General features: G+C 36.8%; 1 protein-coding gene across 1 annotated transcript; it reads right to left on the reverse strand.

Annotated features, from left to right (window-relative positions):
- Positions 1-318: 318 nt before the first annotated feature.
- On the reverse strand, positions 319-10,655 carry hibadhb (3-hydroxyisobutyrate dehydrogenase b). The gene is made up of 8 exons (XM_008432497.2): positions 10,547-10,655; positions 9,929-10,089; positions 9,722-9,831; positions 9,509-9,630; positions 2,247-2,380; positions 1,980-2,056; positions 1,720-1,876; positions 319-957 (listed from the first exon to the last, which is right to left on the reverse strand). Exons 1-8 carry the CDS (start codon positions 10,614-10,616, stop codon positions 799-801), a joined length of 990 nt encoding a protein of 329 aa, XP_008430719.1. The 5' UTR covers positions 10,617-10,655; the 3' UTR covers positions 319-798.
- Positions 10,656-11,591: the final 936 nt, after the last annotated feature.

Genomic DNA, 11,591 nt, shown 5'->3' on the forward strand with positions numbered 1-11,591 from the left:
GAAACTCAAGTTTGTGGACAAACGTGGCAGAGAGTGAGGATGTCTCCAGTGGCGTGAGATATCCTCTCGCTGCAAAACTGCACGCTTTTCAGACAAGCTAAAGGCTCAACTCATTCTAATAAATAATGAAGTTATTTTTGGCAATAAAGTAATAGCATTTAAATTTGGTAGTAACAATATCAGCATTCTTCAAAGATCATTTTAGTTGCGGAAATAATTACAATAATAATACCTTTTACTTATTTCCGTCATGTTCACCTTCAAAGAAAAACACCAATAGAAGAAGGCATGGGCTAAATTATTTGGTAGGAAGCTCAAGACAATGAGTACTTTGTGTTTATTCTCCAACAGCACAGTACATTTAAAAGCAACAACTCCAAAGTCAACAGAAAATCCTAGTGTGAACAGAAAAACCATTGTAAAGAAATAAAAACATGATAAATATGTAGAGACTAAAACCATATTGCAGTTATTCAGCCTTCACATAGTAATATAATCAAACTTTCAGGGATTTTCCCTCTGCATGTAAGTGACAATTGACATGGGATTTAAACAGAAAGGAGTGTCTTATATATATATATAAAAGCTTAATCACAGCTGAAGTTTAACTTCCAACATTACAGAAGTGCTCAAGTGACCCGTCAGACTGTGCTGTAGTTATCTAGGGCTTCACGCATTTCCTAACTTTCTGCCGAAATAAAGTCTCTGTGTCACAATACACCGTAACTACACGCTATGTTAGTCCTGTGCAGGGCGAGGCACGTGGCAACGTCGTGGACGGGGTGGTGGAAGCGGATGTTACTGGCCCTCCTCTTCACGCAGGAACTGGAACACGGAGGAGAAGTCTTTATTGGCATAACCGCGCGCACACATCATACGGTAGATCTGGTGGGCCAAGGAGCCGAGCGGGGCAGGAGTCCTCGTGTTGGTGGCTGTGTTCTGTGCCAGACCCAAGTCCTAAGAAGGAAGGAAAGAAAGAAGGGGAGAAGGAGAGAATGTAAATCAAACATACATTAGAAAAACCAACAGGACTTAAAATTTCATTCAGAAAACAAAACCACAAGCCGTAACACACACGCCACAGCGTGCTCTGTCTGAAAGTAGCTCAACTAGTTTACTGGATGGCTTCAAGTGTTTTTCCAGAGTAAATTAAATTTAATTCTTAATAGACTTTTCATAAAATTAGAGTAGACATATTAAAATGAAAAATCGACTATGCATCAAATAAATGTTTACTTTAATGGAAAAGAAACGTCTACACTATAAAAAAAAAAGAAAAAAAAAAGTACTATACAGATATATTACAAATAACCCCGTCTGGATTATTTTGGTAACTTTGTGGTGAAACATGCACTGATTCAGTCAAGTCGTTTTAACACAGCAGGGCTGAATTATAAATTTGATACTAGGTAAAAGTTTCTAATCAAACAATAGCTCAAAATAAGCTGTGTGTAGAATTGTGGAAAGATTCAAAATATAAAAATACAGGAGTCGTTACATAATTACATCTCATCAGATCAGTTTTCATTCAATTTCTGACTTAAAAAGACCATGTCTGGCTGCTTGTTGCAGAAAGTTGTGAGAATGCAACAAAAAAAAACAGTTATTTAAATTTAACATATATGACCCCACAGCTCAAACCCAGCATCTAGTTTACCAAAATGACCATAAAAACAGCCCCATCCCCCCTATTTGTGAATGCGTGGTGAATAAACTGACCTTAGCCATCAGCTGTGTGCCAAAACCTCCCTGGTAGTTGTTTCCAGATGGGACTCCCTCCATGACTCCTGGCACTGGGTTGTAGGTGTCACTGGACCAGCAGCGGCCTGAACTCATGTTTAATATTTTGGCCAAAAGTTTTGGATCTAGTCCAAGTCTGTGGGTGAAGAGAATGTGCTGCAGGGATTATATTTTAGCTACTTATGAACATACTTAATTATCCAATAATAATGTTTATTATTATTATTATTATTATCTACCTGATTCCCAAGTTCATTGTCTCTGAGGTTCCAATCATTCCTATGGCTAAAAGCATGTTGTTACAAATTTTTGCAGCCTGTAATCATATGAGCACATAAAAGCATTTAAAAACCAAAATACTCAAGATTATTGGCGTTTGTGAGAAAATGTCCTTGGTCAACAACTGACTATCACACACATACGATATATATTTATCTTACTAAAAGGTTGTTTTATGAACAGGGAAACTCCATGAAACTGGACCAACACTAGGAAGGTAATCACACCTGTCCCGTTCCAACTTGACCGCAGTAAACCACATTAGCTCCCATGCAGCTGAGAAGCTCTTTGGCTGCAGTAAATTCCTCCTCCGCTCCTCCGACCATGAAAGTCAGTTTACCTGAACTGGCAGCGCCCACACCTAGAGAAGAAAAATAAAGCATGTTTGCACACGTTGCTATGACGATAAAGCCAGGTTTCATTAGCCAAAATTAACACTGAATCAAAAAAGGAGCACACAGCATCAACTAGGTAAAACTTAAATTGCTAATAAAAGTTTTAAAGGAACAGTTCCGAGTCTCATATGTTGCATGTTTATGTAGTTTATATGAAGTTTACATTTCATTAAAAAAAAAAAACCCCAAAGTGGATCAAACTAATTCACAGACCATATTTTCTCTCTCTTTCTTAATGCTTTTAATCATTCGGATTAATTTGATGTAATTTTATCTATTAGCCAGTCATAGAGTCATATCCAACAATTTTGTAATGTGCTAGAGAAAAAAAATTAAATATACACTACAGAAAACATAGAAAAACAAACTGTGCAAAAATGTCTTAATCTAAAAAGAATAAGAAAAAAACCGTCTCTTCCTGACAGTGGATTTTTCAGAATAAAATAACCCTCTATTAAAAAACAAAACTAACAAAAAATAAATAGCTGGTAAGAAAATCTTGCAACAAAATCTTCAGCAAAATTAACACTATTTTACTTTACTTTTAGTATTGCTTTTATTTTAAAAACAAAAATACTTTTACATTTATAATGCCAGTAAAATAATAACCACATGTTGCCAATAAGTCTAAGTATGACAGTAATTGAAAAACATTTTTGTAACATTTGTAAGCACAGATGCACATATATGCATGAATTGAAGTTAAAGGTTGTCATCCAAATTCAATCTCAATTGTTTAGATGTAGTCATTACCAATAACACACACACACACACACACGCACGCACGCACGCACGCACACACACACACACACACACTAGATAAATGGTTTGACTCAGTGACTCAAACCATTTTTTAAGCAGTTGTGCAGTCTGTGGAAGACCTGAAAAAAACTGATGCAGGAAAAGAAAATTTGACTGTCTGTTCTCACGCTGCTTTTCATTTAAATGTAGGAACAGCTGGTTCTGGCTCAGGTTCGTACAGGGTTAAAATCTTGACACTATACAATAACCAGGTGCAAAACATATGGGTGCCAAAGAGTTAGCCAGCAAAGTCTTATAATTAATCCTTAAGTTTACAGGAAGCCAGTGGAGAAGTGCCAAGGTGAGTGTTAAAAGTTTCCCCTTCCCTAATCCTCAGACAAAAACTGCTCGAAGCATTTTGCATTAATGGACAGAAACAATGAGCTAAGTGTTGCAGAAGGCAACGCATATAAAAGAAGGAGGATCAACACCAGCTTCAGAGTTTATCCTCAACATCTACATTTAACAAAAAAACATCAGATTCTACAAATGAATCAAGATATATCCAAATGAAGGAGTCTAGTCAGTAACAGAACAATAAATGAAGAGAGTTGGAACATTTCACACTGTCAAGTCTAGCAGGTATGAAAAGCACACTAAAAATGTTTCTAATACAAGAGAAACTAGAATAAATCAGATTTCTGATGCAATAGTTCCACAGAATGAATCTGGAAAATAAAAGACAATTAAATCAGTAAGTTTAGTTTCCAAATAGTCAATGAGTCATGAGAAAACAATCTTGATTCACTCCAATTGGTAATGGGGGGGGAATAAATAAATTATGGCAACATAACTGATTTAAATTCCAGAAAGACTTAGCCTTAAAAGAAAAGTAGCATAGATTGTGTTTCTGAGCTCAAAAGCGCCTGAAAAAAATAAAAAATAAACAAAAAACACAATTACACAATCTGTCTTTTGGTCAAATTCATCTTATTTTCCTTAAAGGAATCAGTTGTACAGGGGGAAAAAGACAAAGTAGTAACAGCATGTCCAAAATGCACTCAAATGGCAAGGGGTTGCACCAGTTCTCCTGGAAAAGGTTTAATGTGCCGTTTTATCAATAAGATGTACAACCTTGTGATTGATGGGACTATCAATGTATGATTTGCAGACGTTACAACTCCTGCTGCAGCACACAGCAGATCAAGACAGAAACAAGGGCAAATCATGGGCAAATATGCATATAAATCTTTATTATAGTTGTAGAGTCCTACTGCAAAATTGACTAACCTCAAAGAAAGGGTCTGACATGGATGCAAGTATTTCAGATTTTTTTCTTCTTTTCTGAAGAAACAGCTACCTTCATTTAAAGTCTAAGGGTAAAATATTTACACTGTGAACATTAGAGATATTCCTACATAAAATATTAAATGTTAGACGTCTGGTAGAGAAGCTACAATGGAGTCATGGAAAACTGCTAACCTGTTTGGTGGTCTTGTTAAATAGGTAATTTAGTCAATTTAATTAGTCATTAGATTCTTCAAGAAAGTACATTCAACACGACTGTCTCCCAAACATATATGAATGTACAAATTTGGCAGAACAAAATGAATAATATGATCCCTTTTTCCATCTTCAGTCTCTGTCATTTTATAGCAACTACATGTTGTAAAGTAGGCACAGAGGGTAGGAGAAGTATTTAACACATGATCAATACCTCTCAATCTCCCCACCTTAGGGAAATATTCCTAAGGTGCAAACATGAAATCATCGCCAGCAACAACCCGTTGAGTCCATAAATGCAAATAAGTCGTACCACTTCAATTATATGAACTCTCTCCCAGTGTAGTGCGTCAAAAAGCAGCCCCATACTATAATAATATAATAATGCCACTTCCAAACTTTACTGTTGGCAGGTTGTTTTTGGGATAGTTTGCAGTGCATTTTGACCTCCAAACATACATGGTGTGTGTATTTTAATATCCAAAGAGTTTGTTTCTCTTATCTGACCAGACTGCCCTCCCAGTATTTCACAGGCTTGTCTAAATGTTGTTCAGCAAACTTTACACACATTTCAACATACTTTTTCTTCAACAGTGAAGTCTGTGGTGAGCGTGCATACAGGCCATGGTGGTTGAGTGCATTGCTTATTTTTCCTTTGAAACTATTGTACCTACTAATTTCAGCTATTTCTAGAGCTCTCCACAAATGATACTTGTCTCTTGCTCAACTCTTTAAATGGTTCTTTTCACCCCTCTCTTAAAATCTCGTGGGGAGCACCTGGTAGTGAGCAGTTTTTTGGTGTCATGATATTCCTTCCACTTCCAGATTATGGCCCCACTAATATTAAATGGTATTAATTTGCACTAAGTGACAGGATTTCTGATTACCGAGATATTTCAGCTTGGGTCAGGACTTTCAATGCCATTTTCTACCTATTTTTTCATCATATGTTCAATCTTTTCCAGTTTCTAAATCATAATCTGTGGGAATATTCGGTTTATTCATCTGCGTGTGTGGGCTGGATGGGTTGTTACCAATATGTGCTGAGAATTTTATGTCAAATACACCTTCAGAAATTTATTTACTTAGAAAATTGGTGCCGTGTTCAAAACTTATTTTTCCAGCTATGTTCGACAACAGAAAAAGACAGCTGCCTACTAAACATGAAACAAAAAACATCTTTAAGACACATGTTGAGTTAATTATAGCAGTCTCTTCTTTCCACATGTGCTTTTATGTCTGAGCTTTAACCACTGCCACTGTATTTCTTTTAATCGCTGAGTGACGGACTGAGTTGTTCAAACATTTTTATTAAAAAGGACCAAAAGCTTGGGATTGATGTAAGTATGACATGCAGTTTAGTTTCCAGTGGTTAAATCACTACCACCACAAACAGACCTTTGCAGGAAAAATGCCAATTCATGTGGGCCATCATGGGAAGGAAGGAAATAAATTTTTACTAATCTTCAGGGGCCAGCCATAAAACAGACCAACCTCAATTGAACATAAAGAGACTACTCTGACAAGACAAAGAACATGGGAACCAGAGATTTATGTCAGGACATAAAATTACTGTGCTGTCTACCCTGATTTAAATGCATGTACATGTAAGGCTGTCACAATAAGAACATTTCAAACTTGTCAGAGATACTAATATCCTTTCTTGATACTGCAATTTTTTTGAAGGGGATGGGACATAGGATACTTTCTAATTTAGAGCAAAAAATTTTATCACAATATGATCATATTTCATTTAATTTGGGCAGCCAGTGAGTAGAGGACAACTCAGTCCTCATTTAGAAAAAAAAAAGAATATTTAGAAGTGTGACATCCCAGTTTTGGCAAAACAGCAGACAAGATAATGATATAAATGTCAATGTCCTTTATAGATATTGGTACCTTTGATTTACTTGGGTTCTAAACATAAGAAACTGTTTGCAACCAGTGCAGTCTTTAAAAAAAAGGAATACTGCACTGGCAACGGATAGATTGTTAGGGGTGAGCAGATCCATCTGCCCCAATTTCTTAAATTCTGGGTGATCGGCGATCGGTCGATACTTGCATGTGAAGCCGATCTTATCCACCAATCCTTTCTATAACAACAAGGGGCTGAGAGAGGGCTGCAATTATCAATAGTCAGACTACAATTGCCAACTTTGCAAGTGTGTTGCTATATCTATAGAAACAAATCGGTGTAGGCTAAAATCAGTCAGGTTTTTTAGATATCGGCCAGAAAATTGCAATCGGGTAACATCCCTGGGTAATGATAGGGGAAACGCTGGAGTGTCACTGTGTGCTTTCATTTGTTTTTCAATTTGTGGCAGATACAAAAAAAAAAAAATGGAAATACTACCAAAGGACAATTAAAGGTCATTCTACTCTAAAATAGGTCGCTTTGAAATAATCATTTGCTGTTTCTGAAAATGTTTTACAGATATATTGGTTGGAAAGATTAAACATTCTCTGTGTGAACAAGGATTTAGTCCATGTAAATATATTCAGCAGGAGCTGAATCGACTACAGTTGCAGTTTAGGTTCTTCCTTGGTTCTGTTCAAATTGTCAGCTTCAGTGTGGCTTCGCCGTAACCTCTGTTATCAGTCACATCAAAGCAAAGTAAGGGAATTTTATTTGTCTAGCACATCTTCAGCAACAAGGCAATTCAAAAGGCTTTAATAGCCTTCAGCACTTTTACAACTAAATAGTTGCTGTGTCCCTTACATGGCTTCTGCAAACTGCCTGCACGTCTTCTTCAATTTTGATCAACAATGGCTTTCTTCTTGCCACGCTTCGATAAAGGTCAGATTTTTTAGAGTGCAGAACAAATAGTTGTCCTGTTAACATGTTCTTCAAAGCTCTCGACTGCTTCTGTGACTAACGTTCTCCTTACCCATGCCTGTCAGTTGAGGTGGGACGTCAAGACATGGTGCAGCCGTGCCTTGCCCCTTTCTATGTCTAATAGTTGACTGAACAAGGCTGTGTAAGATGTCATTTCATAATATAGTCCTAAGCTAACTTTTCATACAACTTTATCCCAGACCTGATTGGAGTGTTCCTTGATTTGATGGTGTTGCTTCACTAATGTTCTCTACAAAGTACCTGAGGCCCTAATATAATTGTTCTATTTACTCTGAGACTGAATTACCCACAGGTGGACTATGTGTCTTCATTAGATAACTTCTGAAGTGGCTGTACTATATTTTGTTTGAAGTACAAGACTTAAGGGGGCTAAACATCCATGCATTATTTTACTTCAGCTTCAATTAGCAATGTACTACTTTGTGTTTGTCACATAAGATCAAAGTGAAACAAATGAAAATGTGTGGTTGTAAAACAGCATATACATGTTTAAAGGAGTACCAACATTTTTGCAAGACACCAAGTACATCACATTTTTTAAATTTGTGAATCACTCAAAGTTCTTTGACACAACATTATCACATAATTTTGGAGACTCTCTGAGAACTTACTTCCCTTTATAGTCTCCCAAAAGTATCAGAAAAACATATTTTGTGCAGAAGTGGCATCATTCCACATAAAAAAACATCACAACAAAAGAATAAGATTATGTTTAAACCACTGACAAAGACTGTTTGAAGAAAATTCAAATGTTACGTGACTTACAGTTACTCTGCAGCTACCTAGATAATGGATATTTGACGCTTTCTACATCAACAAGTCTCGCTCTAGCAGGTTTATGTCTGTTTTGGTTCTAGCCAAGATGGGCGTGTCTCTGTTGGCAACATGTAGGCATGAAATGTGGGAACATGTGCGATCTACGAGTGTGCAGGTGCTGTGGTCGATGCTCCAAGAACTTCATTTTATGTCTTTACCCTTGGCTGGGAAGTTTCTTCAAAATCTCTTGGTATATTTATTTGCTGCGGGTTGCCCCATCCAGTTGGTGCTGTACACATTCTTCCAAAATTACCGCCTTTACTCATCCAGTAACGTAAATCCAAGGGACCAAACAACAAATGTTACCAATCAAATCGCTTGTGTGAAATATCTGGCCTGACTCAGCTATCACCACTGAGGCGGCTCCAAAAAAAAAAAAAAAGAAAAGAAAAACATGGAGGAACTACACAGGCTATGCAAATAAAGATGAAGCTGGCTGGGGCTGAAGAACAATACCAGGTGTAATATTTATGGGCATAAATTTTAATATTTATGCCCATAAATATTAAAATTTATGGGCATAAATTTTCTCTTATGCCCATAACAAAAAAAAATTCTGTTATGGGCATAACAGAAAAAAATTTCTGTTATGGGCATAACAGAAAAAAAATTCTGTTATGCCCATTTGTAGACTGCAGGAGAATTAGGTCCACCTAATAAGTAGCTATGCCCAAACAGGTGTCTGTCTATTTTTTCACAACACATATTTCATTTAGTATCTTCCTATGTTTTACAGTGTACTTTGTCGGTCTTGGTCTCCTTCAATTAACAGAGACCTGACAAATTACACCACTAAAAATTCAGTTCCATTAAAACAGATTATGCATGTCTACATATCTGTTTATTTAAAAGAAATTGTGGTAAAATAACAATTTCATATGAAAAGATTTGTAATATAATTAAACTGACATGTTTGTCAGACTGGACAGTTTCTGGATCAAGACCACTTCATATATTTCAAGAAGCTTGTGTGCAAATCGCTTGTGTGAAATACCTGGCCTGACTCAACTTCTAGTACTAGTATTTCTAGCTAGTACTAGAAATACGCTTGTGTAATACTAGTATTAGTATTTCTAGCTAGTACTAGAAATACTAGTACTAACATTCCTAAACAGCTGGACAATGACTTTAATATTTTTTACACAACTAAAAAAATAAAAATCTGATTGAAATGTACCTCCTGATACAGGTGCATCCATAAAAACTGCCCCCAACTTCTCAGCAGCCGCAGCCATTTCTTTAGAAACAGACGGATCAATGGTGCTGGAGTCAATCAGGAGGGATCCTTTCTTTACTTTTCTGTTGAGAAAAAAAATAAATAAATGAGATTAATTCATTGTACGACCAAATGATCTTCAGTGTAAACATTTAAAGAGAAATTAAATTGTACTTGAGAATGCCATTGGGTCCCGTGTACACATCAATGACATTAGGACTAGAGGGAAGCATAGTAATAATACGATCTGCTTTTTCGGCAACCTCTGCAGGATTGTCTACAATCTGTACAACAAAAGTAAAAACATTTAATGTTGCAAAACATGTCACAGAAATATATATACAGAAATATAAATGTGAGTCTATATTCAGCATACACTACCTGAGCACCCAGCTCTTGCACCTCTTTACAAGATTCTGGGAATACATCTGTTGCAATAACAGGATAGCCATGCTTCAGCAGATTTTTTGCCATTGGGTTTCCCATATTTCCCAGACCAACAAACCCCACTTGTGTTTTTGAGGCCATGGACCGTGTGAAAACTGTAACAAAATTATGAAATTGGTAAATATTAAGATGCACAAAATCCCATATTATGCAAATTAAGACCGCGCATGTTTGATACTTCATGTATAGAATTACGAATTATGCTACCGACAACAAAATATTCCAAGAAATTATCTGGCAACAGTTTAGGACACATGATGGAATGTAGACGACTTCTATCACATAGGCTTTTAAAACTAAGAAATACTAGTACCAACCTTCCTAAACAGTCTAATAGGTAAATGTGAACAAAAACGCGATGTTTAATTTGTAAAATAAGGGCACAGAACAGCAGATACAATCATTCCAGCGGAAAATATCCCGAACTTTACCCAAAACATGTCAAGGTAAACCACTGTTGTGTCGCAAATAGCCTTCATTTAACTGCTGTGCTTTTCAAAAAAGTAGCAAAGGCCAGGACGAATGTACAAAGTCTTAATTAACTTTCCGTACCGCACGCAATGTCAACATGCTTCCGACACCTTCCTACTAGGCACAGAGAACCTCTCAGCACAGCGGCCATGCTTCTTTCCTCTTGACCTTAAGGGTGACGTAAACGTACGTACATGAGTGACAGCTGGTCTGTCCAATCAGATAACAGGATTACGCAGCACGGCCCTACAGTTTCAGCCAATGAGCACCAGGGGAGGGTTTAGGATGTACTACGTCACTACAATGTTTCTTTCCTGCAGGTGGTGGGAGTTGTGTTTTTTCTGAGATCAGCATCGTTTTGCTGAGATCAAATTAATAATCAGAATAAGGACCCGTTATATTCTTATTTTGTTTTACTTTGGTTCCGCTTTGCTCTCAATTCAATTCAATTCAAATTTATTTAATTTAGGACATTAAGTAATATTACATGTGAAAAACAGAGCAACTGTTATTTTGTGCAAAGGTTTTCTAGTCTCAGACTAATTTGCAAACCCTGTCCTTAGTTGGATTTCTATTAAACGACAGCAAAAGTACAATTAAAAATTTCTGTCACTGTCACACACACCCAGACAACTACACTGAAAACATGTAAAATACATTTTAGAGATAGCCAATTCTCCAAAACAAAGTGGGTTAATATGTATCATGATCACAAATACTTTTTGTTTGTTTTTACATATATATATTCTGTCCAGGATGCTTTGAGTCAACAGGGATTTCGGCTCCCCTTTTGCTAAACCTAGACCTGAACAAGTAGTTGATGGAGGGAAGGTCAGTCCTGATGATCATTTTTAACCTTCTTGTTTGTTGCAGTTTGGACCTTTCCTGTTTTGTGGACAAGCCAAACCACACCATGATGGATGTGGATGTGGTCAGGAGACAGACTGAATAATGGTGATGACCACCAGCTCATGGGAGGTTGTACTTCTTGAGTTGCTCCAAGAAGTATATATTTTTTTGCTGGGCCTTCTTCTGAACTGTGACTTTGTGTGTGGTCCAACTTACTTTGCAAGAAAGGTGGCCAGAGGGGATTTTAAGTAAACACAGGGTTGTTGAGGATGGTGAG

This window comes from Poecilia reticulata, linkage group LG16 (assembly GCF_000633615.1).
Source record: "Poecilia reticulata strain Guanapo linkage group LG16, Guppy_female_1.0+MT, whole genome shotgun sequence".
In the NCBI taxonomy this organism is placed as follows: Eukaryota; Metazoa; Chordata; class Actinopteri; order Cyprinodontiformes; family Poeciliidae; genus Poecilia; species Poecilia reticulata.

Bases quoted from the DNA above. Each gene is read 5' to 3' on its own strand.
- hibadhb (XM_008432497.2), bottom strand. From the start codon at position 10,616: ATGGCCGCTGTGCTGAGAGGTTCTCTGTGCCTAGTAGGAAGGTGTCGG. The intron at 9,631-9,721 runs GTACAATTTAAT...TTTTCTCAACAG, and splicing joins GGACCCAATGGCATTCTCAA to AAAAGTAAAGAAAGGATCCC. The intron at 2,381-9,508 runs GTACATTTCAAT...TTTCTTCTCTAG, and splicing joins GGATGCACCTGTATCAGGAG to GTGTGGGCGCTGCCAGTTCA.